Source organism: Sphaerodactylus townsendi, linkage group LG02, assembly GCF_021028975.2.
Source record: "Sphaerodactylus townsendi isolate TG3544 linkage group LG02, MPM_Stown_v2.3, whole genome shotgun sequence".
Classification (NCBI taxonomy): domain Eukaryota; kingdom Metazoa; phylum Chordata; class Lepidosauria; order Squamata; family Sphaerodactylidae; genus Sphaerodactylus; species Sphaerodactylus townsendi.
In genome coordinates, this window is record NC_059426.1 from 143,674,100 (window position 1) to 143,700,510 (window position 26,411).

The 26,411-nt window shown below is 50.6% G+C and overlaps 1 protein-coding gene across 1 annotated transcript; it reads right to left on the reverse strand.

Annotated features, from left to right (window-relative positions):
- Positions 1-9,707: 9,707 nt before the first annotated feature.
- On the reverse strand, positions 9,708-13,161 carry IRF2BPL (interferon regulatory factor 2 binding protein like). Its single transcript, XM_048484994.1, has one exon. The coding sequence runs from the start codon at positions 12,722-12,724 to the stop codon at positions 10,565-10,567; it is 2,160 nt and encodes a 719-aa protein (XP_048340951.1). The 5' UTR covers positions 12,725-13,161; the 3' UTR covers positions 9,708-10,564.
- Positions 13,162-26,411: the final 13,250 nt, after the last annotated feature.

Here is a 26,411-nt window from a genome sequence, read left to right on the forward strand (position 1 = left end):
ACAAAAACTGTGAAAGACAGTTCAGTGCATGCAAATTTTTCAAAAGCCATTGCAGAAGCACTTGAGAGGGAAGCACAAACACAATGCAAAACTAACTAAACAGGGCCCTGCTGTGAAATCACCTGTTGTGAATGGTACAAGGCAAGTGAATACTGGCCAGCCATATAACACAGGAGTAAAAGTAGGAACGAGTTCTACAGGTATGCATCACCAGAAAGACGGGGCTGGTACAGTGTTGCACTTAACAGCATAACATACACAGTAAACTAGGAAGTGCAATACATTTTGAAGGGACTACAGAAAATGCAGTAGACTAAGATCTCCCCTTCCCCCTTCCCCATTTTAATTTTCATTCACAATGTCCCTGGGTAGCCTTAGGCAGGCCACGGTACCTCATTCGTGATATGAGGATAACAATGCTGGCCTACCTCGCAAGGGTAGGTGTTGCAAGCACTAGTGGAATGATGTGGGTGAGGTGATGTGAGCACTCAGCAAAAGTGCTCAATAACAGCATATAAAAACAAGATTAGTTAAACCTTGCCTCTGAATTCGCAACCAGGAAGGCCAAGAGATCCAACAGTTGGGTGAGGGTATAAGATTTTGCCCAGTACTTTGTTGAATCATCCTCTAGGTGTTTTTCACTCATTGTCTTCCTGCCTCCATTAAACCCAGAAAACACCCCACCTGGATCGTTTTGTAGGACCTGAGTTATGCCAAGAGAAATGGGGGCTGCATAGGCAGTCGATCCATGCATCCAGCACTTTCTGGAAATGCACATGTGGTACTCCAAGCCTTGATTAAATTGATGACTTGGCATAAAACCCAGTCTGATCTGTAGGAACACCATACAGATACCTACGGTCATATAGCTCTGGATCAGGGCCAATGGCATACTCTCTAATCAATTTGGATTTTAGATCATGCAAAACATCTTTGAAGGCAATGGGTACAACCAGCCATTACATTTTCATTCCATTCATCCTCTGAAGTGCTTTTAATCCTTGACCTCTTCCTCCCACCCCTTTTAGGCTTTTCTTCCTTTCTTTTCATTTCCCTTGTGCCACTCCTTTACAAAGAAAAGAGAAGGGTAGCAATTTTGAGTTTGGCTCTACCTGTCATGTGGCAGGCCATTTTGAGATGGCACTCATCACCCCTTCTTAAAATTCCAAAGGTCCCCACAGGGTCCATAAAGGTTAGAGATCCCTGCCTCAAATATTGCCCCCTTGCAAAAATATGTATTTCCAATCACCTTTCATTTAAGGATTAGCTGATTCATGTACTTCACAATTTCAAAGTGCACTAAGGGACAGCTGTGAATTATCTTTATTCAGTAATCTCTAAGTTTTCCACATACACTTATGTACAGTGTTCTCTGGGCCTAATACTGTACAGCAGCCATCTAACTACATCTATGCATGTGAAGACTTAGCCAAACATCTTTGTTTCTTTTCAATATTCGCATGCAGTATATTGACTAGGAGTCCCGCTCCCTCCTTAAACCCACTGCCTTTGATTCTGGCACATGTCTGTAGTATTCCATTTTGAGGGTCTCTACATTGATGCATGCCCCAAAGAAGTGCATTTTCTTTTCTTGATCTGCTTTTGCTCATCCGGCAGTGTCATTTATGCATTCAAAGAAGTCAGCGACAAGACAGTGCAGATCTCAAACATGCTTTTATGTATAAGCATCAATCAGCCTGGGTATGTGAACCAATGCATTTCAAATAAAGGGATTGCTTATGTGCTCAAGGATGCAGGTGACCCTGAGGCAATCACCTCTATCCATATAGGTTTGCAGGAAATGCTATATATACACTTCTGCTTAGATGCTGCTACATCCTTTGTTCTGGGATATGAGAGATCTCCTGATATTACAAATACCCCCCCCCTTTTTCAAATCACTTCAGCTTCTAATCCACCCCTTCAACAGGACAACAAATTAGGCATTGCAGGTTGTTAACTCATTGTGTAAGTAAACTGCTATAGGAAGAGTAAAAATCTTCAAAGGCCTCTTTCAATGCAAAGGGGAAGGAGTCCTGAATGTAAGTGGGATGGGGGAGGGGCTGCCAGATACTCCGGGAAAGACAATCTCATCAGTGGGGCAACTCAGCAGCTCAGTCAGGAAGAACTCAGCCAGAAGTAATGAGGTCTTTTTTCTGCACACAGAAAGTATAAAATTGTTAACTGTCAATTTCTCAAATTCATAGAAAAACAATTTAGTTTCCCAACCCTACTGCAAAGCCATTTCACAACAGGCAGGAGCTTCAAAGAAGGAAAAAGCTACACAAGTCACCCCAGACAGCTGTCACCACCCACCATGGTTGGAAATTCAAGAACTTCGTTGTCAAAAAGCACTTTGCTTTTCTCCGATTATTTAGACCTGGCAAAACTCTTTTCTATCCAAGTTGTCCCTCCACTGGTATTCCATTTGCTTAAGGAACAAAATGGAATAGTGGACTGCAACGTAAGGGAAATTTACTCGCACACAGCATTTGCAGTGCTGATTCTACACCTGCCCTTCTGGGCATGTCCAAACAGAACTGTGAATTGTTGCCTATCTGAGCGCTAAGGATGAAGGAGGAGGGCTGAGGTCTTCAAGATAACAGTGCTTTCCGCTGTGAAACAGTCAAGCCCTAACTTGCCAAACTGTGCACATCTTGAACTACCGAAAAACTAACAACAATAAAAATGCCATCATTAGTGATTCGGATTTTCCGGGAAAATGTTGATCTGGATTCAAATTCAAATGCAGGATTTAAATATTTAGCAAAATTTAAATAATAGCTAAAGGATGTATGCATCATGTATAAGCCTGGACCACGCGTGGGCTCTTCATGTTTCACATCCCACATTTAGACCATCTGACATGATTGATCTGCAGCACAACAGCCTTGACAGCTGTAGACAGACAGATTATATTTACATATGTGGGGGATAATGTTTTTTCATGGGAAAATATAGCCCTGGAAAATGTTCCACTCAGCATTACTGGGCATCGTACAAATCAGAAGGCAAAGTTTTGGAAGACTGGATATTGTTATTTCATGATGACTGAGAGTTGCTGTGTGAAGAAAGGAAAAGAAAGACATGGTCATCAGCATCCTTTCCCAAGGTTTATCTATGGGGTGGCCAACCTATGGTGCTCCAGATGTTCATGAACTACAATTCCCATCAGCCCCTGCCAGCATGACCAATTGGTCATGCTGGCAGGGACTGATGGGAATTGTAGTCCATGAACCATAGGTTGGCCACCCCTAACCTAGAATTTCAGGAAAACCATCAGGACAATCAAGGATTATATAAGTGGTGGCCATCAATCTACCTGCAACAGTATCCAATTCATGTTAAGTTGCCTATAAACCAAAAACCCATTATAGAACATTACTACCAAATGTTGCGTCAGGATACGCCAACATAGCTGGCTCAATTATAGCCAATCACTGAATTTGCATTTCCATCTAAGTTCTTCATGAAAGCAGCTGTTTTCTTTGTATGCATAGCAGATAGCACAGTAACAGTACTGAATAAATCATGAAAATGCTGAAAAATGTTTTGACTTATCCCTGGCTAGACTGTGTCAGGGTGTTTATTTCCATATGTTTTCAATATTGTGACCTTCTCCAACATCTTGACATATTTACCTAGGCATTTTTAAAAACCTGGCAATGAAAAGGAATTCCTAACCCTGGGGAATTCATAGGTAAACAGTAGAACAGTGGGACTCAGGGGCCGACCTTGAATGAAAGAACTGTTCAATCTATGCTTTTCCACGGAAAGATGACAGTAGAACTTTATATTAATCCACCATTTCCTGGATCCTCTTTGTTCTAAAATACTCCACATGGGTCCAGGTGCTTTGGGGACAGAACTAGGTAGGCACTAAGACTCAAGTGGAGCATTCTAGAACAAAGACAATCCAGGAAATGGCGGATAAATATAAAGTTCTACTGTCATCTTTCCATAGAAATGAGTATAATACTTTTCATTCATGTATTCTCTCCAAAACAGCCCAACTTCAGTTCCATGCAAGTCTGAACATGTTCAAACATACTCCCAAAACGCGGGCTGTTTCTTATGTTATGAGCTTCCTAGACAAAAGGCTTTTTTGCATAGGAAATAACCTGAAGCTGACATTTTACTGTACCTTTCAAGTAGGAATTGTGCAACCTGCTAAGTGGCCCTAACATGTTTAGAAGCAAAGTTAGTTTCTCTACTGCACTCCACAAGATATTTATCCATAATCACTCCTCTAGGGCTCATCCCTCAACATACACCCCTGCTCTTGGACATCCTGACAAATGTGCCATGATACAAAGTTGGGATCCATTTGTACCACGGGTGTGTGCAGCCAAATTTGCAGCCAAATGCTGCACCAAACATTCTCAAATGTTAATAAAGCACAGACACCATAATGCAGACAGATTAATGTATTCATCTCTGGATGTATTAATAAACCCCCAGAGGCCCCTGTGCTGAAGTGCAAGGGCCTCTGGGGAGTTATTCTTCTATCACAGATATGAATAAATTCTCCTGCTACGATGAAGTATTTTAAATTTCTGCGTAACTGGAAACATCGCCACAGACTAGAAGCATACCTGCAGATCTCCTGGTACTTGACCCGCTGCCATTAATTTTACAGGGAGCAGGGCAAGGCCAGCAATCTCCCTTCAAAAAGTATTCAGGTAATTACCCTCTAGGAGTCCCTCCCCTCTCCCCCAATTTGACTAGGGCCCTTTCAAGCATCATGTACCTGACCTGAGGCATAAATTGAGGAAACGAAGGCTAACGGGTCATCCTAAAGTGCTCAGCCCAGCCACTAGCTCGTCAGGTTTCTTCCCCTCCCGTGACACCACAGCAAGCTGCCTCTCGCAGTGAACACACTGCGCGGAGATCCACTGCAGGAAATTAGGACCCAGGTCGCCCTCCGGCCCCTTGGCAAACTATGTCCCTTAAACACACACATCTTGGAAACACGCGGGCTTGGAAAGTGGGTGTGTTTGCCTTTTCATATTGCCCTGCTCGCCTACAAGCAGCGGCTCTACTACCTCGTCTGGAGCAAGAAGCACCGCGAGCCTGATTATCACGTGACGCCGGCTGAGCCCAGCGGGGCTTTGCAGCGCCGGGCGCAAAACGCCACGGGAGGCGTCCTCCTATCCCCCGCCAGCGTCACGTGTGAATCAGGCCTCACAGCCCACCTCCCCCCCCCGCCCCCGCAGCTGAGGAAAAGCCCTCCCACCCTCCACCGCGGCCCTGTCCCTCCCCGCCGCATTGCTGTCCTGCCAGCAGCCAAGCCTGAGTCAGGCTGTTTGCAACGAGCGAGTAGTAAGGAGGGTGGCGGGTTGAAGGCGAGGTGACGCTCCTTCCCTCCTGATCGCAGCGGGCTACTCTCGCTCGTCTCCCTCTTCCCGCCTTCCCTCTTTCCCTACTTGGACAAGGACGCCCCATTGCAACCCTTTCCTGCCTGAAAGCGCCCGCCCAGGGCTCAGGTTCCTCCTCCACCCCGCCTGTTCAGCCCAGTGTTAATCCGGACAAGGCTAATAAATCCGAGCTCGCCCGCTCTGCTTTCCTCTGCAAGGCTGTACAATCGGCCCTTCTTGTCTAGGCAGCCTGAGCCCCGGGGAGGGGATGGAGTGGGGGAGAGAAGAGGTGACGGGGGAATGTTGCGGCCGGCCTCTCTTGGAACCGCGCAGACGCATCATGGGGCCCCGTTCCCAAGTCTTTTTGGGGAGGGGGTTGGCTGGGGAGAGCAGAACGTGATTGTCTAGGTCCGGAGTTAAGACAAGTGGGTGAATTATGTCCTGCTAAATCTCTCGGGGTTTGTACTTCTGCAAAAATCTCCAGAGCTGCTGCAACCCAGCAAGCCACTGGGTGGGGTTTCCAGCCTGACCGTTTCGACCCAAGTGTGGCAACAGACCAGGCAACCACAGCAGTTTCAGGCCATGGCGTAGAAGCGGGCATATTTGGGGGGAGGGGGTTAATTGCCGGAGGGGAAAAATGCGTGTCTACATATCATAAAAGAAAGCCCACCCAGATCGCTAGAGACATAATTTTCCAGGAAAAGATTGTGTCTTCCAAAATGGAGGGCAGAAGCGAGCTCGCTTGGCTGGCGGACAAGGCATTAGAAGTGAACCTCCGGGAGGGAGGGAGGGAGGAAAACCCCGCGTGGTCGTGCAGGCTTTTAAAGGGAAAGTGCTCTGATGCACTGCCAGCTTCTAAAAAGGTCGCGTTGGGTATGCAAATCAGCGGCGAAAACGCAGCATCGCCTACTCATCCAAGCCTCAATTCGTGACATGCGCACTGCTCGTTGGCTGCTGCAACCGGCGCTGGAAAGACCCGAATTGTGCAAGAACGGCCCCTCCTCCTCGGGGAAAACCAGTTTATCCTGCCTGCTAAGGCGCCCCGGAGAGCCTCGGGAATGTTTTCCCTCCCTCTCCCCCGTTGGCAGTTTTGCTGCTATCCCTCCCCCACCCCGTGCCTATCACCCTGACGGGGCGGGGCAGAGACCTGGCTTGGAGTTCTTGCAAACTCGGCTTTAACTCGGCTCGTAACATGCGTGAGTCACGTGTGAAGTCGAGGAAGTCAACTGATGTTTATTATGAGGTTCGCTACGAAAACTGGCGTAATCTTTTTAAAGGGCGCGCAACCGGAAATGTTTTGGCCTGGATCTGGGTTGCCAGACGTCAGGCTGATACACGCACGAGACGCACCCCGTTTATTGGCAAGTTCCCATCCAGGGGTCTAATTCTGGACCCCTTCCCGCTGCGATGGTTTCGAATAGTCTCAATCGCAACCATCCACAGCTCGCTCTCTGGACTGCAGCTCTCTTCCGCCCTTGGTTTCATGATCTGTCCTACCGGCTCGATGTAGATCGCTTTGATAAACACCCAGGGTGTAAGCGGAGTGCCTTGTGCTCTTGTAATGTAATTGATATAAGGAGATATGTAGTTCTGATAGACGTTGCAAGCTGTAAATGGAACATAATGGCCGCCAGCCAAGGGGGAAGCGGCTCTGCTTTGCCAGGCTGGCTTTGTCGGAGTCAGCATAACAGGGACGCTCCAGTCCTCGAATGCAAAGCTGCAGGATGTGTCACTTTGGCACGGGGAGGATTTGGTTGCTGGTGCACAATGAGAGCCCCGCTATGAATGGGGCAGAGGGAGGGAGGTGCGAGCCCGCAGAAAGAAAATCGCTTAAAATTGGACAGTTACTAACCATCGCGCGCACACGGCATAGCTGTGCCTCTATAAAAAACCGAATACCTTAAAAAAGAAGAGGGGCAGCCTGCTGAGAGAGAGAAGAGCAATGGCTCCGAGTCACCAAAGAGCTTGACATTTCGAAATAAGAACACCGTTGCGTGCATTAGGGAGCATGTTGCTTTCATCTAGAAGACTGCTTTGTTTCTCGTTTTTTTCTGAAGCGGGAATATCTAACTCCGTTTTTAAATGGCCATTCGTCTTTACTGCAGATCTATGGTTTTCACTGACTCCTCAGCTTAAAAACTGTAATAAAATTGTACCATCCTCCTCCTTGATATGCTTGGACATAGCCAACAGCACTGAACTCTTGGGAAAAACCCATTTAAAACAGTTTGGTTGTCGTCGTCGTCCCCCCCCCCCCGGCAGAGGGGGAAATAGCCTTAAACTTCGGTGGGGGGGTACTGCAATGGAATTCCTGTAATTGACAACCTCCCACCCCCACCAGATTAGGGCTTGTCAGCTGTGAGATGTCTTTTAAAAAGGCTCTGCTGGGGGATCAAAGAAAGCTGGCTCATATGCCCAGACTAGCTTCTTAATGGGTCAGAGTAAAAGGAAAGGTCACATGGTTACAGAAAACCTCCATACAACAAATGCCCTCTAGCTATGGTTAACTTTAATTAACTACAGTATTACAATTCACTGCAAGCTTGCTTTTCCACACATGCTCAGTGTCTCTTAACAGTCTCCTTGTCAACAGAAATAAGATGGGAGGGGGAGAAATGGATTACCTTGAAAAACTGATTAAGGGGTGGGGGGGTTGATCAAAACCCTGCAAACTAAGTAAAATTCTCTGGGGACTTTTTGGTTACAATTCCTTTTAATTACATAATTTCACTAGGAAAAGAAATTTGATATGTTTTCTGCAAAAGAAAGATAACGACCAGTTAATTTTTCCTCTTGTCTTTCTCAGTCTAATATTCGGATATATGTAAAGGCACATCATGTCAACTGACTACTGAGACAGATTTGACTAATATAAATTCCTGAGTCTTGATAATAAAATAAAAGGCCGGTTTTATTTGTTTAAGCAACTTGGGAGCCTAATTTTATACACTTCTCCCAAATGTGAAACGCTTACCTGAGTTGTGAGTCTGATGTAGTAATACTATCCTTTGCAGGTAAACAAAAAAAAAAGATATAATAGGATTTTAAAATAACAGAATGGTGGACAAAAGGTACATCTCCAAGGGGGGAAACACCACAAAGAAGATCAGGGCTGCAGCTCTGAAAATCCCTGTACACGTTCAAAGCTCTAACCCCTGATCTTCTATTATTTCATTTATCCTGACTGACAGGAACAAAAAACAAAACTGTAGAACTAGCAGTAACCAAATACAAGCCCAAAGGCCAAAAGGACTGCTTTAAAATGTCTCTTTGCAGCTGTTTTTGTAATGTATGTGCTACTGGCTGGTGGTAACCTCTGATAAAATGATTTGGGGCTAAATCTCCACTCATGCTGCAGAAATACTGTGAGTGTTTTGAGGGGAGTGGGTTGTCAACTTTTCCACCCATTTGTCTCTCGCTGAAAAAAACAAAGGGTTGTGATAGAGGTTGTTTGCATTTTCCAGCCAGTCAGGGGGGCTGGTGTTTACTCTGCCTGTTGATCATCCAACAGGCATTTGACCACCCGCAGGTATCTGAAAATGGCAACTGTCACTTGCAAAAAGGAAGTTAAAAGAACAATAGTGTTTGCCTGTTGCCTGGAGAAATGCTGTATAATGTATTGTCATTAATAACTTTTCTTTTTCAATGGGGAAACTCAGAGTGGGCATTATCATAGTTCTAAACGCCAAAAAATGTCTTTTCCAGGTCAGAGATACACCAAATGCAGAGCTTCACCAAAACTTTCTGTGCTGTGGTCAGTGAAATAGTGGCTGTTATTCCTGCCAAGATTGACTTTTCCTTCCTGTGTACGGCTTGGCAGATCCTCAATTTTATTTGGAAGTAAGGCCTACCAATCTCAATGGCTCTTTTCCCCAAGTACCAAAGGACTGCAGTCTTACAGTCTGACTAGGGTCAGTGAAACTTTCTTGCAGAGGACAATTCACTTTTGTAACCTTTATGGAGAATCACCCTTGTTCTTTTTTTGTTGATTTGTTTTGCATGAAAAAACAACCTGAAAGTTTCTTTATTTCAGTTATGCAGTTTTCACACAACAGATGACTCTTGCATAACAAAAAAAATCCACAGCTATAAGAGGAAATGGAGGACAAGAATAGTTGCTTAGTCAGCAACGGTTCCTGCAATATTAAGAGGTGAAATGTGAATGGGCCCAGTGCCAGTGTGTAGTTAAGATGGCAACATACGGCATATTCTTCCTTATGTGTGCATAAGTGGCACAATTAGAAAATTTAAACTTCTAGCAGAATGGAGAGACATTTCAAAAGGAAATTTGGTCTCTGGTTTCAAAAAGTGCTGGGCAAATAAATAAATAAAAATCCCTTACCCATGAACTATTAATATCAATTGAATTTATTACAATTTACTAAGCTCCAAGGCACATTACAGTGTTCTGTTAACTACAGAAATGTATAAAGGACAAACAGAGCATGTCTTCCATGTACAGCAATTTTGCTCTAGTGTTCAAAAGCTTCCGTGCATCAATAAAGCAAAACAGAAAAAAAGAGAGTAAAACGTTCAGAGATCAATAGAAACAAACTGAAAGATTTTCTTTACAAAGTTGCAACAAAAAAACCACCCCCATACCACCCCACCGTTTTGCAAACAAACAAAAATGAAATTAAAAGAAAACAGGAAAAGGAGGGGGACAAAAGAAAACCTTGAAAAGACTAACACCTCTGGGCTTGTAAAAACAGAAGCTGTCACCTTTTTGTAGCATTTTTTTTCCTTTTAGGCATCAACACTGGCCTTGGGTTTTTTAAATGGTTTTTTTTTTTCATTTTTCTTCTTTTAGAGAAGTGCATACATTTACAAAAATACACACCAGCAGCAAGGATTCGCTAACGGCTATTAAACTGTGTACCTAGCCAACACACTGCCAAAGAAATGAGAAACAGATAAGATGTGGTAACCAAACAATATTATATTCTGCGTCAACAAAAAAACAAAAAAGGGGGGCGGGGAAAAGAACAGCTCTGTCCTTCAAATGAAGAAGGGTACATACCTTTGTTTCAAAATATAGAAACGTACGACAAAAATAAGGTCTATACATAAGACTAAACTTTTTGCAGTCCTGTTTCTCGTGGTGTTTGTTTTCAGTATTCACAATTCTACATCTTCAGAGGGCTGAAGGGAGTCGGATTTGCTGGGCGGGGGGAGGGGGGGGGAGGTCATCGGGTCTAGTTTTGTTTTTAAGGGTCTCTCTCCTTTTTCACTTTCACGTCACCGGCTAAAATGGTCGCAATCTCGCCCTGCATAAATGCCCAAGGCACGTTGGAACCGACTAAGGGGCATTTCTCGCCACTGGGGCAGTAGACTTCGCCCGTGGCGCCCTGGGCCTTGATGCTCTCCCGGGAACAAGGGAAACAGAACTTGTGGCTGGGCACCGAGGGGCACTGCACGAAGTGGGTGTCCTCCAAGCGTTCGTGGCAAATGGTGCAGCACAGGGGTCCGCTGTTGGCCATGGGCGAGTCTGGAATGTTTTGGGGGTGCACTTGGTCCATGCCGGGGTGGGCGCTGGGGGGCGGGGGGGCCACCTGCAGGCTGAGGTCCCCGTTGCGGGAGGCCAGGCGCCGCTGGCCGGGCACCGAGGCGGGCGAGACGGGGCTGCTGCTGTTCCTCCGCGTGGAGGTGGTGGAGTGCACCGAGCTGCCGTCCTTGGGCGAGTGGGCATTGCCCAGCGTGTCGGCCACCGACATGAGGGCCGCCATGGGCGACTGGCCGTTCTGTGGCGCCGACTCGGGCGGGGTGGTCCGGTTGGAGTGGGGGCCCAGCGGCGGCGGCGGAGGGGGCACCCCGGCGAAGCCGCTGGCCGACATGGTGAGCTTGAGCGCCTCGCTCTGGCTGGCCATCCACTGCTGGCGCTGCTGCTCGTCGCTCAGCTTCAGGCCGCCGTCCGAGCCCGCGTCCGACGGCTCCGGGGAGGCCTTTCTCTTGCGCAGCCCCCCGCCGCCGCCCGGCCCACGGCTGGAAGCTAGGCCGCCGGCTCCCCCGCCGGCGGAGGAGGCGGCGGCAGCTGCCACGGCGGCACGGGGCAGGCTGACCAGGGCGGTGGGCAGCAGCGGGCAGGAGGCGTCGAGGTAGGGCTGGGGCAGCATGTCGGCGCCCACCAGCTCCTTGAAGAAGCGCACCGACTCAGGCAGCAGGTCGCCCAGCAGGCGCCAGTCACCCGAGCCGTGCTTCTTCTCGTACTCGAGGTACTTGAAGCCCGAGGAGAGGCCGCGGCCGAAGTCCTTCATGCAGTCCTGGTACATCTGCTTGGCCACCCCCGAGGCGCTGGCGAAGACGGTGCCCGAGCCGCTGGGGTACTCGATGAACAGCTTCAGCTCGTAGTCCAGGCCGGGCTTGGCCACGGCGTCGAAGGCGAAGACGCGGCCCAGCAGAGCGTGGTCCTTCTTGAAACGCACCTCGTAGGGGGTGCAGCCGGCCAGCGTCAGGAGCGTGTCCCGCACCAGCTTGGGCTTGGTGGCCCACTCCTCGGCCCGGTTGCGCAGGCTCTCGCTCAGCTCGGCCAGTGCCTCCGCGTTGCGCTGCTTCTCCTTCAGCTCGCGCTCCTGGTCACCGCTGCTGGACACCGAGCCCGGCCGCTTGCCGCACGCCTCCCCCGACGAGCCGGCTGCCGTCGAAGACGAGGACGAGGAGGAAGAGGAGGACGAGGAGGAAGCTGGTGGCCCCCGCGGGGGAGGCAGCGCCCCGCCACCTGGCCCGTTCAGCAGCGTCTGCGGCAGCAGGTTGGGCGGCACGTTGAGTCCCTGCCCGCCGCCCGGGGGGAGGCCGCTCACCAGGCCGCCGTGGGCCCCTCGGCGGGAGGAAGAGGAAGAGGACGACGATGACGAGGAGTTGGGGCTCTGGCGGTTCAATTCCGGCGGCCCGTCGTCGGGGGCCTTGGGGAACCCGTTGGGGCCGCCCAGGCCGTTGGGCAGGCGTCCGGCGTGGCTACCCGGCGGCGGAGGAGGAGGGGGATACTCGAAGCGGCCGCGGGGCTCGGCCAACCCATAGCGCTCCAGGCCCGACGGCGCTTTGGCTGCAGCGGTAGCCGCGTCCACATGGTTGAGCTGCTGCTGGTGCGCCGCTGCCGCCGCTGCCGCCGCTTCCTTGGCCGAGAGCGCCACGGCTTTGACGCCGACGGGCGGCGGCGGACCAGGCGAGCGGCCGTCGGGGAAGCACCCGTGGGCCCGCTTGAGCTGGCGGGCTGTCTCGATGACGAACTCGATGCGGTCGGCGCCCTCGTAGTTGACGCAGCCGCGGCAGACGGGCTCGCTGAAGTCCCAGATCATGGCCCACGGCATGCGCGGCAGGTCGCACAGGTAGCACGATTGGCGCCGCGACGAGGACACCTGCGCCGACGACATGGCCGCGGGCGGCGGCTCCGGCTGCCGGGCGAGACGGGCGCGGGGCGGCGAGGATGCCCGGGCAGGAGGAGGCGGCTACCTGGGGCTCAGGCGCAGGCGCTCGGCGGAGCAGGCGCGCCTCCGGTCGGCGGCGGCGGCGGCGGCATCCCGGGCAGCAGCAGCAGCAGCAGCGCCGCCCGCGCCCGCTCTCACATCGTCCGGCGCTGCTGGGGAGGCGTGCGGGGCGGCCGGAGCGTCAGGGCGGGCTGATGCTGCCGAGGCTCCCGAGCGCTGCTCTGCCCCTCCTCCCCGCGCGGCGCTCCATTCGCCTCTCCTCGCCCGCTCCCCCAGCACCGGCGCCAGCTGGGTGGGGCGCTCACGTCACCGCCGGGCTCCCCCCGCCGCCGCTGCCACCGCCGCCGCCTCCTCCTCCTCCTCCTCCTTCGCAGCTCCCCCGCCTGCCCGCCCGGCTCTGGCTGGCTGCCTGGCTGCTGGGCTGGACGGCCCCTGCTGCACTGACTGACCAGCTGCTGCCGCCGCCGTGCCCCTCCCCCACTTCCTCTGGGGCTGCGGCCGGGGAGCCCACTGGTTGCACCGGCACTGCGCATGCTCGGCACCCTGCCCGGCTCGCCTCCGCCCCCGCCCCCCGCCGCCGTGTGTGTGTTTGTGTGTGTGCGCTTGTGCGCGCGCGTAAAATAGCTGAAGGGAGGCGAGTTGCTGCTTGGAAAGCAGCGAGGCTCCCCGCCCGCCTGGCCATGTTTGGAAGCCGCAGCCCCACTGCGCGCGCGCGCGCCCGCTCCTCCACGGCAGGTCCCCCAGAGAGCAAAGGCCGCCAGGGAGGGCAGCGCAGGCAGCGGAAGGGCGGCCGCGGAGGGCTGGCGGCAGGTTCTTCTACCTGCCCAAGTCTGGCGACCGCCCGGGACAACAGGCTGGGGCGCCGCGGACTTTCCCCTGCAGTGGTGGTTTGGCCTTCGTGGGCGACTGCAGAAGGGGCCTGGCGGCTGAGTTGCTGCCTCTCGGCCAGGGCGCCCCCACCCCACCCCCGAATGGCCAGTGGTGGCCAGGGCAGCAGACGGGCTGGGGCGGCGGCGGCGGCGGCGGAGGTGGCTCCCTCTGGGCTGGCCCCGGTCTGGCCCCAGCCGCTTTCCCCGCCGCCGCCCGAGAAACCAGCTCGGCTGCGTTGCTGCCGCAGCCGCCTCAACTTTCCCAGCGCGGAGTGGGTTGGCCGTGAACAGCGGCTGCCCCCGGCGGGCAGGCTGCGATCCCGGTTGCGTCACCGACTCTGTCCCTTTCCCAGTAACTGGCCGGGGTGAGTCATGCCCCAAGGAGAAGAAACGGTGCAACCCGCAGAGGAACTGCAGGATGCTGCAGCTGGGCTGGGCTGGGCTGGGCTGGGCAACCCAGAGCCGTGAAATAATATTTACTCAGCTCTTTCCGATCTGTTTTTGTTCCGGGAGCGCAGGCACCTCCCAGCCTCCAGCGTTCGTGCAAAACCGCTGCACTGCTCCCGTTCACACAAGCGCGGAGGCTGATTAGAATCACGGAGATCTGGTCTCTAAAGCCCGGCTGTGTGTGTTTCCTGAGACGCGAGTCCAACTGTGATCAATGGGATTTCCTTCCAGGGAAGGCGACATGCATGGGAACCTACAAACTGCAACCTAGCCTCCCTGGATATGCATCAAGGAATAACTGATCCATAATAAGAGATCTTGTGCCTTCATTGGGAGCCCAGGGCCACTGAAAATCAGCGCCATTTCCTTTCCCTATGTAAGATGTGCGTCAAAAGAACTGGGTGGGAAATCTGGCTTTTGTAACATAAGGCTAACTGGCTGAGTTTCAGGGACTCACTCTAAAGTGCACTTGTTGATGTGAATAGATATATTCTTGGGGTGAACGCCTCCAATATTCCACCAAAAACGGTGGGGGGAAACCTCAATGCTTCTTCAAATGAAGTCCTTTGATTTTATTTATGGCCAATTTGTCCCTAACTTTTGATTGATGTTGTTTTGTTAAATGTAGAGGCCTCTAATGTGGCAAAGGCAAACAGCAGCCAGGCAAAGGGAGGGGGGGGGGAATACTGGTGAGAGGCCTGCTCCATGAAGTCAGGGAATGCAGCACTGCTTGCTTTAGTCCATAGTTTCGCCACGGAAATTCCTTTTAGAGGTCTTGACTGAGCCAAAGTCTGCTTGATATGCTGGGCACCAGTCAAGTTCTCTAAGGGTTGCAAGACTAGGCCACACCCACACAGCACTAGGTACTGTGCTAGAGCACTAATTGCAATGGGATTCTCCTGTGGGGATAAAAACAATCTACCCACCATGGATTGCTGCAGCACGATAATAGCTTCATAGGGTGTTGTGGGTTTTCCAGGTTGTATGGCTGTGTGTTCCAGCATCATTATCTCCTGACGTTTCGCCTGCATATGTGCCTGGCATCTTCAAAGGATCCTATAAAGATGCCAGTCACAGATGTGGGCAAAACGTCAGGAGAGAATGCCATTGGAAGGTGGCCATACAACCTGGAAAACCCACAACACCCTAGAGATTTTGGCCCTCGACAATACAATGACTCCATATCTAATGATGCATGTGGATTCAGCCTTCATTACGCGCATCATCACTTGGAAGGAAACAGAATTGGACTCGGCAGGAATGACTTGTGCATCCAAACAACCTTGCAACCCACCGTGGTCTCTCTAGCCATGAGTGTGGTGGGAAAACCGGCCCTTCCTTCCCCCAGTAGTTGCTGGCTGAGGCACCCTTGAAGATGGCTCACCGCTGCGGTTTGGAGGCATTCAAGCACCGGGACGCAGAGCGTGACCTTGGCCGGGCTCCCCACGGGAGGACTTCGGTGGAAGGCGAGAGCTGAGGCCCGGGTCAACGGATCCTTGCTAGATCAGTCCCATTCTTAGCCAGCCCAACCTGACCTGCTTTTCACCTGATGGCCAAGTGCCCCTCTTGTTCAGGCTGCCGCCTCATTCTGTCCAGTCGGCCTATCGATTTTCCTGCGGAGAGGCAGAATTCCTGGGGGGGGGGGGGGTGGAGAGAACACCAGACCCTTTGCCTGCCTCAGGGCCGAGGCGGTTCATACTTCGGGCTGCTTCTTCCTGGCTTGACCGTGCTGGGAAAGAGCTGCCATTCTCTTAAACTCCCCTCCTGCCTCCCCCGCCACAACCACACCAGGTTGCTAAGCCACCAGGCCTAGGCTAGGTCCAACCAAAGACCCTTCAGGGGAACCACCTGGGCTCAGCAGTGCTGCTTGGCTCCCCTGGGCAGTCTTTCTAGCTCCTGCAACACCTCGACAGAGGCCAGTTTTAGATAAACCTTTCTTGTGTAGTGATTGCAGAGAGGGATCCGTATTTCAATGTGAATGGGTCAGATTACCTTTCCTTGAACTGGAAGGAGGCTCAGGCTGCTTGGTCCCCCCCCCCCCTTCCCCTTCCCCTTCCCCTTCCCCTTCCATGGCTCACCTCAAGCCCTGGCAACAGCAACAGCTCTGAGCATCCCCCTCCCCCCCCCAGCAAGAACGACCTTTCAGCCCCAGAACCTTTCTTGATGGACAGGTGGAGAGAGTCCGCAGCATGATAAAGAGCCCTTGAACAGACACAGAGTCTTTCCTCGCAGGTCTGTCTCAGTAGACAACAGTAGGCGTCCTCTACTACGAAATTCACCAGGTGACCTTGGGCCAGTCAGCTTGGTCTGCCTACCCTACCTCACAGGGTTGTCGTAAGGATAGGGGACAAGAAGGGACACAACTACATATGCAACCCCGAGCTTCTAGGCAGGAAGGCCAGCAATATCATAAATGATGAGCTCCCTATCCCAAGCCAGGCAGCCAAACACATTTTTAAGGGACAAGTCTTCGCGGGTGTCCCTCCCAGGGGAGGGCCCTGGGAGCTCCGGAGAAGCACCCGCCAGGTCGAGAGCGGGACTGAGTCGCATGGGGTCTACCGGCGCCGCATCATCAGCGCCGGGCCTCGCAGGCGGCCCTCCCCCAGACAGAGCCGGGCTGCGAGGTCCGTCTCCCGAGCGACGGTGGGGGAAACGAAGCCGGCCGGGCTGGTTCGTGGGGGGCCTTGGCTGGGTGTCCCGCTGCTGACTGGGGGAGTCCCCATCGCCCGTGCCTCAAGCAAAGAGAGCCCAGCCCAGAGCAATTACTCACACCCCTTCCTGATGTATATTTAGTACCCCTGTAACCCAGGATTTCTAAAAAATAGATCTGAGGGACCTTTCCAGTGTCCCACAACAGAGCGGTTCATCTGCCTGATTTGGCTGACAACAAACAGGGGCGGGGGGGGGGGGCAGAGAAGAGCTGCGAGCTGCAAGGGGGGAGGGTCCGCTGCAGAGGGCAACCGGCGGGGACGGGGGTCCGTCCTGGACTCAACCTGTCCTGGAGACGCTCCCTGGTAGCGGCTGCGGCAATTGGATTGTCCTGCCGCGCCAGGCAGGGCCGGAGAGAGGATCTAGCTTGGGGGGTGTTGCCAGAAAAGCAAAACCTGCTGACTCTTCCCTTGGGTGGAAGGAGGATTGCGTGGCAAACGTCCCCCCACCCCACCCCCAGTTCATCCCCCTACGGAGACGCAGTCCGCAGAGCAGCCCCAGAGAGGAAAGGGGGACTGGGAAGGGAGGGGCGAAAGGACTGCCCCTCTGCCGCCGCCCCAATGCAGGAGCACAATATCCCGTAGAGGAGCAGTGAAACAAATGCAGTACCGTATTTATACAGATGGGGGGGGGGGGGGCTAGGACGCCTGCCCGGAGAGAACTGGCCGCCAGACCCTCCGCATTACTGTAAATATCAAGGGGGCGGGAGACTGTGACTTATGCAAAATACACACGCAGAGGCATCCCAAGGTTTGGATCTAGAGGCGCCTCTCCTGCGGCTGCGACTATTTCTGGGTCATACCTTCAGGAATCTCTTACATTCGGTAACTTCTGATTAAATGAGTTCAGTACCGGGAAGATATAAAGCAATTCTAACCCCCCCCCCCGTTTGTGTGTGTGTGTGGGGGGGAGTAATTCTGTTGTAATAAGCCAGCGCCTTCCTCCCCCCCACTCCCTCTTTATTTTGTTTACGGTGATAATCGAAGGTCCTGAGACTGGGGAGGGGGTGGGCTGGGAATGCGTAGGAAAGGGGCGATTCCCCTGCAGCTGCCTGCTGTAAATATACCCTCAGCCAAGCTGCTGGTTTTGTTTTCCAAGGAAAGGTTGGGGAGAGGGGGGGGAGCGAGAAGTGCGTGCTGGAGAGACGAGCGAAGCAGCGCGTTCCGCATTCCACAAATGCCTCCAAACGGGCTCCTCGTCTTTCGGTGAAAAGTTCTTCTCTGAGCTACCAGAAGAGGTGTCTGTCAAAACCACGAGTTACCCAGAGGAAGCCAGTCAGCCACCAGGCCCTTCTGGGTCTTCATTTCATTTTATCTGAGATGTTCACAGCCAGACACAGGCCCTCTGACGTAGGGGGCGGGGGCGGGGGGGGGCGGCGGCGGTTGTTCCTTTGTTAAAACCTCCACCTTTTGATTTGATTTGTTTGTTTCCTTTGGTCTGCAGTTTTATTTCATCAAATGGCATCACCGCTGTTCTACCGTGTGCTCCGGAAGCTTTCTCGCCAGGTAGTTTCTCACTAACTGGTTGCTTTTCCTATTAAATGTTAGGGATTATCGTCGGCGATCATCCACGATGGGATGAGGGATTGGTATCCTTCTTGACGCATATCAGATTCGGCAACACCAAAGCTACCGCACATGCCACAGCCTCTCCCCTTTAGGGAGTTCCCACCTCTGCAGAGCCCTTTCAAAATTGATGCACTTGTTTATTTGTTTATTGTCCATTGTTTGCTTATTTGTTTATTGACCATCTTTCTCACAAATAATAGAACAGCTGGAGCATCTCTCTCTCTCTTCGGGTGTGTTTGATACTGTTATCCACATGCGTAGGGTCTGACTTCCGCATGTTATCTTCACAACAACCCTGGAAGGTAGATCAGGATGAGAGACTGACAACTCACGGTCACCCAAAGCGTTTCATGACACCTTGGAGACTTAGACTTTTGGCACACTCTATGACATTTCAAAAAGGAATAAAATAAATGACCGGGGGAATCACGGTTCAAATCGCCCCTTGGTCAGCCTGTCTCACAGCCTCAGAGGGTCGTTGGGAAAATACAGTGGGCAAGAAGTCCTGCACTCCTTGAAGGAAGGGTGGCATCGAAGTGGCCAGATGCAGATCCGATGCATTGGATGTCTCAAAACAAAACCCTCCCATAATAACAATAACAACGACAAGATGTCGATTCTTAATAGAGAGAAGTGTGGTTTTTAGCAAACACCAGTATTATTTATAGGGATATAATCTTGATTTTGTTATTAAAGACCAAGGGGTATCTATTTTTTTTGGAATTAACACTCGATGCAGATGAAATTAGAAGACCGGTGATAGATCAATGTGCCCACCTATAGTTGTAATCTTTGTAACTTTGTTGTTAAATTGCTTTTAAGTATTAACAACATATTTTTTAAAAAAGACGATGAGGAAGGAGAGGGTTCTGAATAATTCCCATCGGATCCACCTCCACAACAACAACCCTGAGAGGTAGCCCCCTTCTCCCGCTTCCCTATGTCGCCGGTCGATTTCTGCTGAGTCTTCCGCCAGCGCGGCCTGCCCCATTCGTCTTCCTCTCGTCTTTCTCAGGCTCTCTTCGTCTCTCCTCCTGGGAACGTAAACAATCAACACGACTAAATCAACACCATCGGTAATTTTTCTTCCCCAAGGCTATTCCCGTCGAGGGACCTCCGCGCGCTCTCGTGATGCTGCAGAATATCAGCGGCGCGTTATTAGCTTGGTTACCAGCAGCCAGCCAGCCAGCTGCCCCGGCTCCCCCTCCCACCCTCCCACCCCGCCCCAGGCCCAGCTGTCTAATAAGGATAAGCATCCAAAGGGTCTTGGGCCCTCATTCTCGATTAATAGAAATCCCAGGCTGAAATCACAAGCAGCACCCCCTTTTCCTGATCTTTGCGGTTAGTGGGAATAACGGAGGGAATAACAGAGGGAAAAGGTGAAGGGGGGGAGATTGAGTGATCAAATACAATTAGATTCGTGTTGAAGATGCCACTGCAGAGAATCGATTTGCCCCACATACATCTCTCCCTAGTCGTGAAGACAGGGCAGATTTCTCATTATAAATGTTCATTTAAGGTGGCATTTGAGAGGGGGGGGGATCCCCTCTGGATTTATTCCAGAGACACGGAGTCTCTGGAATAAAATAGGGTCGATGGCTATTTTTTTTAACCTGATGTAAGAGCAGATAAGGACAGGAGCGGCGGGATCAAGAAGCTTGGCTATCTTGGAAATAGCGAGAAAAGGAGAAACAGCATTTGGATTTACACCCCTCTTCTCTTAATGAAAGGAGTCAAAGCGGCTTACAATCGCCTCCCCCCCCCCCCGCCCAAATAAACATAATTTTTGTGAGGTAGGTTGGGGTGAGAGAATTCGGAGAGAACTATGACAAGCCCAAGGTCACCCAGCAGGCTTCATGTGTAGGAGCCAAGAAACATATTCCGCTAATGGGAAAATTAATCAAGGGGGGGATCCTCGGTTCTCCCCCTTAATCCAGTCTTGTAAATTAAACAGAAGTGCTTGGATTTCATCCAATGGAATGACATTGGACTGGGGATGTTGAGGTTTCCTATTTCGACCTTACTTTGTTGTCAAGGGCAATGCCAGACCTTGTTTAAAGAGAACCACACCTAATCCCGCTGATTTGAAAGCTGAAGCTTTTGCTTCAGCCAAACCAGGTGGTCACACACCTGAGTACACATGCTCAGGGGGCTCTCTGCTTCCCTTTCCTTGGAGGGGGGGGGGGAGGTAGACACAGGCAGAAATATCAGGCATGTTCCTGAAAATTCACTGGGCTGGCTAGCCTAGCCTTCTTCATGGGGGGTGGGGTTGGGGGATGAATGCTTTCCCTGAACCTTTTGGAAGAGTTCCATGTAATAAATAGATCTTCCACTCTGGAGAATTCAAGATGACTCCCCAGCGTGCCAGCAAAGCATACTCTGCCTACTGAGCTCAGGAGGGCTCCTTTCCACTACTGCAGAAGTTCCTGGGGAAAGAGGCCTGCTGTTTTTTAATTGTTGTGAGCCTTGCTGCACCAGGAAACAGGGAGAGAGTTTCAAATGCCCTAGCAAAGGTTACAAGTACCCCATGATGGTGATTGTTCTTTCTCCCCAGCATCTCATTTTCCCAGATACACTGCTTCTGAACAAGGAGGCTCCATTCCGTTAACTCACCTAAGGTTGGTAGAGCTGCACTTCCTTAATTAATGTAACAAGAACTTGTAATTTCACAAGTTTTCTGTGCTGAAAGAAGGTTGCAGAGACTGAAAACCTTTGCAAAACATCACAGCAGCTGGTTGAGATGTATTTATTTTCATGCATTTTCATTAATTCCTTTTGTGCTCACCGTGGTTTACTCATAAGTCATTATGTAGGGTTGGGGGCCTGGCCCTGGATTTGTGCCCCTATCTGTTTTCCCAACTGGTATAGCTTTCAGTAAAGGAAATAAAGAACGAAGGCATGACAAAGGCGACAAAGTGGGGAAAATGCACTGAAAACGAGGAGGATTGGCAGTTTGCTTGGAGATGTTGCAGATATACACTGAGGTGGGAATAAAAGCAGAGGGCAATCAAAGTAGCTCTTGAATGGGGTGAGCTGGAGAGAAATGGAAACTGTTCCCTGGCATTAATGGAGCTGGGCCTGAACCAAACCTCCACTTGGAAGGAATGCCAGACGGAGCTTTCCTGAACTTTTTCCAAACGCCGCCGCTTCTTATTCTGTTTGTGCTAAACGCTTATGACTAGTGCTGGAAAATACAGCCTTTCCCTCACTGAAGGTTTTTTTTTTAAAGCAAGCTGTAGAATTATGCCAATTTGTTTCCTTTGCCAACAGAAGCCCTTGAGTAATGCAAAACAATATAAAGTTCCCACGAAAACTCGTCATTGAGAAGAATCCCACTCCAGAGCTTTTCCTCCCCACCCCCCCACCCCCATTCATCAGCAGCATGTTCAGAGATTCTCACAATGTCAGCAAAACACAGGAGATCGAGGGGAGGGGGAATCTAGTGGCTTTATAACCACCCTTTCTTTTCCTTTCTGCCTGTTAATCTGTCGGCAATTCTTGGCTCAGTGCTTGAAAGGGTGATTTCATCACCCGTGGCCCGATTTCTTTTTGCCTTCCCTGATGATCTTCCCATTCTTCATGACAAACAGATGTCGGATGGTCTGCCCGGTTTGTCACGAGCTAATCCTATTTTTGACGGGAGAACTCAATATTTCACACTTATAGACAGCCCAAACGTTTACATTGTTTTTCACTGAAATCTGCCCCCGCCCCCACAGGTACCTCACATGTATATAACCCTAACCCTATGACACCCATTTGATAAAATCCAGGAAATCCTAGATTTTTTTTTTAACGCTAAGTTTCTAGCTCTTATGAAAACAGAAAAAAAAATTAAGCATTTAACTGTAGCAACTGGATTTCCCTACTGAAGTGCCATAAAAACCGTTATGGGGTTTTGCCAGAAAAAAAAAAACACAAAAACCCGCCCACTCACATTGCTGCACTCCTCCCCCACCACAAAATAAGCAATTTGTATATGGAAGGATATCCTGTTACTCATCGATGCAGCTGGAACTTTCGGTTTTAATAATGCCTCGCGCTTTTGGAGTGTAATATAAAGCTTTATAAATATTTAAATCGCTTCACGTGCATTCGCCTGATAATCCTTCCAGCTGCCCTGTAAAATCGTCCACTCTTATATAGTGGTGGAAATTGCGGTCAAGTCTGAGCCGACTTATGGCGATCCGTGGCGGGGTTTTTCAAGGCTAGAGACGTTCAGAAGTGGGCAGCCATTCCCTGGTTGTGCTTGACAGGCCCTGGACTTCCTTGGAGTCTCCCATCGGATTGGTGACAAAGGCCAATTCTGCTTGACTTCCAGAGCTGGCGAAATTGGGCTACCAGGGATCTGCAACCTGCGGCTCTCCAGATGTTCATGGACTACAATTCCCATTAGCCCCTGCCCGATGGGATGGAATTTGTAGTCCATGAACATCTGGAGAGCCGCAGGTTGCAGATCCCTAGCCTGTGCTATCCAGGTCAGGGGGCCGACCACTCCTACTCTCTCTTTATGGCACATGTGAGCAAGGAACTGAGGCAAAGGGAAGATTGAACATAACAAGCGCTGGGGTGATGCAGTCCCTCGAAGACCAGCAACCTTTCATTCCACAATAACATTTGTGGTGGACTAAAGCCCGCTTCTTCGGCTGCGCGGCAATGCTGGTCAGCCTTGCAAGCCGCCCCAGACTCCCCTTTCCTTCAGGAGAGGATGCTCGCGAGCGTGTGCAGAGTGCCTTCCGAGGCCCAGGCCCGTTCCCACAAACCAGTCAGGACGTTGCAAGGCATGGCTGCCTACAGCCATACCACACGTTGCAGCGAGAGGCGACGGCTAGATCCACCATTTGCAAACCCACAGCGAGGCACACGCAAAACGGGCCCATTCCCTTTCCCAGCCAGAAGCCGCGGGGCTTGCTCCCTTTCCGCCTTTGTGACACGAGGGCTGGGGAAAACGTAGGGCGCTTGGCCGTGAATGGGCCGCCTGGCTGGGGGCCGCTTTCCTTCCCCGCTCGCTTCCGCCGAGGCCTTGGCAGGCTGCCTGCGCGGCGTGAGGGATTCTGGGAAAAAAACGGAGCAGCTCCCCCGCCCAAAGCGCCGGCATTAAGCAGGCCTGACAGCCCCACTTGGCAGCGGTTCAAAGCGCTCTTTCATTGGAAAGGCTGGAAGGCTGCCATGTGCAATGCAGATTTGCCGTGCCTGCTCTCATAAGGAACTGATAAATGCCGTCGCCGTTACCATGGCGACCGGAGGCTATCAGAGCGGCCTTGTGATCTGCAGCCTCGCCGCTCTGCAGGGTTTTTCCCCCCCTCCTCTCTCCCCTCCTCCGTCTTCCTGAGATGGTAAAATAAAAATAAAAAATCTGCAAAGGAGGTTAACCCTTGCCATGCAGAATGGCAAAGAGGAAACGGAAAAAAGGCCGGCGGGGCCTCTTCAAACATGGTGAACGCGACATGCCACCAGCCCGCCAACGCGGGTGCTGTTTGGAGAAGGGCTGGGCAGGGCTTGGCTGGGCTTTTTCTGAGTGAGTGCTGGAAAGGAGCGGAAGGGAAGCCCTTGTCTGCTCCTCCTCCCCTCCAGGCTCCAGCCCCAATTCCATCCCCCGCCTCTCCAGCCCCATCCTAGTTCGTGGCGGTCGTTTTCAATGGGATTCACTCCCGCACAATGTCCACGTGTCGCTTAACTTGCCCTGCTAAAATTACGAGCTGTAGTGTTGCAACTCGAGGTAACGGTGCAAGGCCTTGAATGTCAGCTAATAGGCAGAGTTAAGGGCGTGGCGCTAGCAGGGTAGGAGTATCAACACGAACACTGATCTATGTCAGCGTTTTCAGGGCACCCCTTATCCCACTGCAGTCTCAAAGCATGAGTCCTGACTCTCAAGGAAATAGTAAGGAGTGGCATATGCCTACAATCGAAACAAACCACAGATGCAGACTATTAATAGCTTGCCCAAGCTTGCATACATACATTCAGACTTGCCACTATGTTAAAAAGATCATCTAACCTATTCTATGGATTGTACCTATCACAATGTTTGCTTTTAGCCTAGACAGTCTCAATTGATTGGGCCCTGGGAGATTTGTGCCTTTCTAGTGTCACATTAATACCTTTCCAGCCAATCAGGAGCAGGGTTTTTTGATGGTTCTCTCCATGCAGTTGAGGGCACCAATGCAGATACATATATTTTCAGAGCTTACCACCCTTCTAGAGAGCTTATGAAATCTGAGGCCAAGTGCTGCTTAACACATTCTATTTTTTGCACTTAGGAACCCATACACATGACCTGCTGGCTGTTGTGAGTAAATGCTAGCTTTTGCCTGCAAAATACACATAAGGTACAAGCATTCAGTTGGATTCTGAGACACCAAACAGTTTTTTAACAAGTTATGGAAAGTTTCTCCTGTGCCAGACTTGAGAACAAGGCTACTTCTACCTTGGCTGTTTGATATGGCTCTGATGCTAATGGGAAACCTCCATGCAGCATTGCAGTATTCTCATTCCTCCTGGCTTTTCTGCAGTGCTTCCTAAACCTGATTTACTACAGCCTTTGGGGAAAGATTGGGGCAGCCCTGAGGATGCTGCCATGTGGATGAGAAAGTCTGGATCTTTCTTCATCTTGGTCCCATTGGTCCCATTTTCCCTGCCCTACTTCCCCAAGGTAAGCATCCCTTCCCCCCAGCAACAGGAGGGTCTTAAAAAAAACAGTAAGACAAATATGAAATCGGCACTAACTTTTTTAGCAACCCCTCCTGATGGAATGGGGTGGCCACTGCAGGGGACTGGGGAAAGGAGAATTTGGTCAGACTGCCATGTGGAAATGTCAGCCACACCGGCAATGAGGAAGCTACAGGATTATCTCTGTGGAGCAGTCACCTAAATCAGACAGGAAGGCAGAAAACACAAACACAGTACTTTCAGATAACTGAAGCAGCATCTCAAGACACTAGGCAGAGACACATTATTCACACATAAATGCTATACTGTGTGTGATTTGGAATCAGCTTTATTCCTGGCCCAAATAATAACATTAAAGGACTTGAAGCAGCTGTCATTTTATTGGATACAGGAAGATAAAATCCTGCTATTATAATTTATAAAGCCATTTCCATGAGGAAAGTATACTTTCAAGGTTTTCTCTTCATCTCGTTGCACTGAGCCAAATAAGATGTTTCTTCACAACTGCATGGGGTTCTTTTAAGAGCCCCGAAAGAAAAATAATAAAAAAGAAGCTGCAATCCAGATTTTGTGAAGCTGCTTGTATTCAACTGTAATTTTGTTACTTGACTCTCTGGGTTCTTGCCTATGGTTGCCATGGCAATTCTGGCCTGCTCTATACAATCTGTCTCACTGGAATTTCCTGATTATTCAAAAACTCTTCCAAAAAGAGGTGGGGGGAGAGACAACACCCTTTCTTCTTTCTTTATTCTTATTACAGCAAGCGATTGCCCACAATTCCTATTAAAAATCAGCTCAAACAAACTTGATTTGCTCTACTCAGCTGGAAAAAGCGATAGTGAGATAAGCACAGACTGAAGCATTCCTCTAAATTCCTTTTGTAACTTGCCACAGAGCAAACCGGGAATGAGAACAGCTACTGGAAAGACAATTGAATATATTCAGTTCCTATACAGTAACAAGAATCTTACCAGGTAGCTGGCTACTAGTTTGCTCTTCCTGAAATTTTTCTGAGAATAGGAGAAAATGTTTTTTTTTAAGTTAGTTTGCATTCCTCTAACATGTATACCCATGCATTGGAATGTGTGAGAGCGAGTGAGAATATTGCATGCTCAGAAAGATCGAATAAAAGTCCACGGTTGCTAGCCAGATAGTTCAGTTAAAAGAGCACAGATCAGGGTGTCACTTCTAAAAAATCATTGTAACAAATTATGTACCATTTGAAGGGAAGTGTAGCTCAACAACATGTGTGAAGCACTGGCAACAAAATGCACACTATGTTATGCACTGTGTGTGCTTGTAAAATAAGTAATTATTCTGTGTCCATTCCACTTACAAAGTATACACTGGGACTGCCCTTCTCTTCATTCT

Bases quoted from the DNA above. Each gene is read 5' to 3' on its own strand.
- IRF2BPL (XM_048484994.1), bottom strand. From the start codon at position 12,724: ATGTCGTCGGCGCAGGTGTCCTCGTCGCGGCGCCAATCGTGCTACCTG.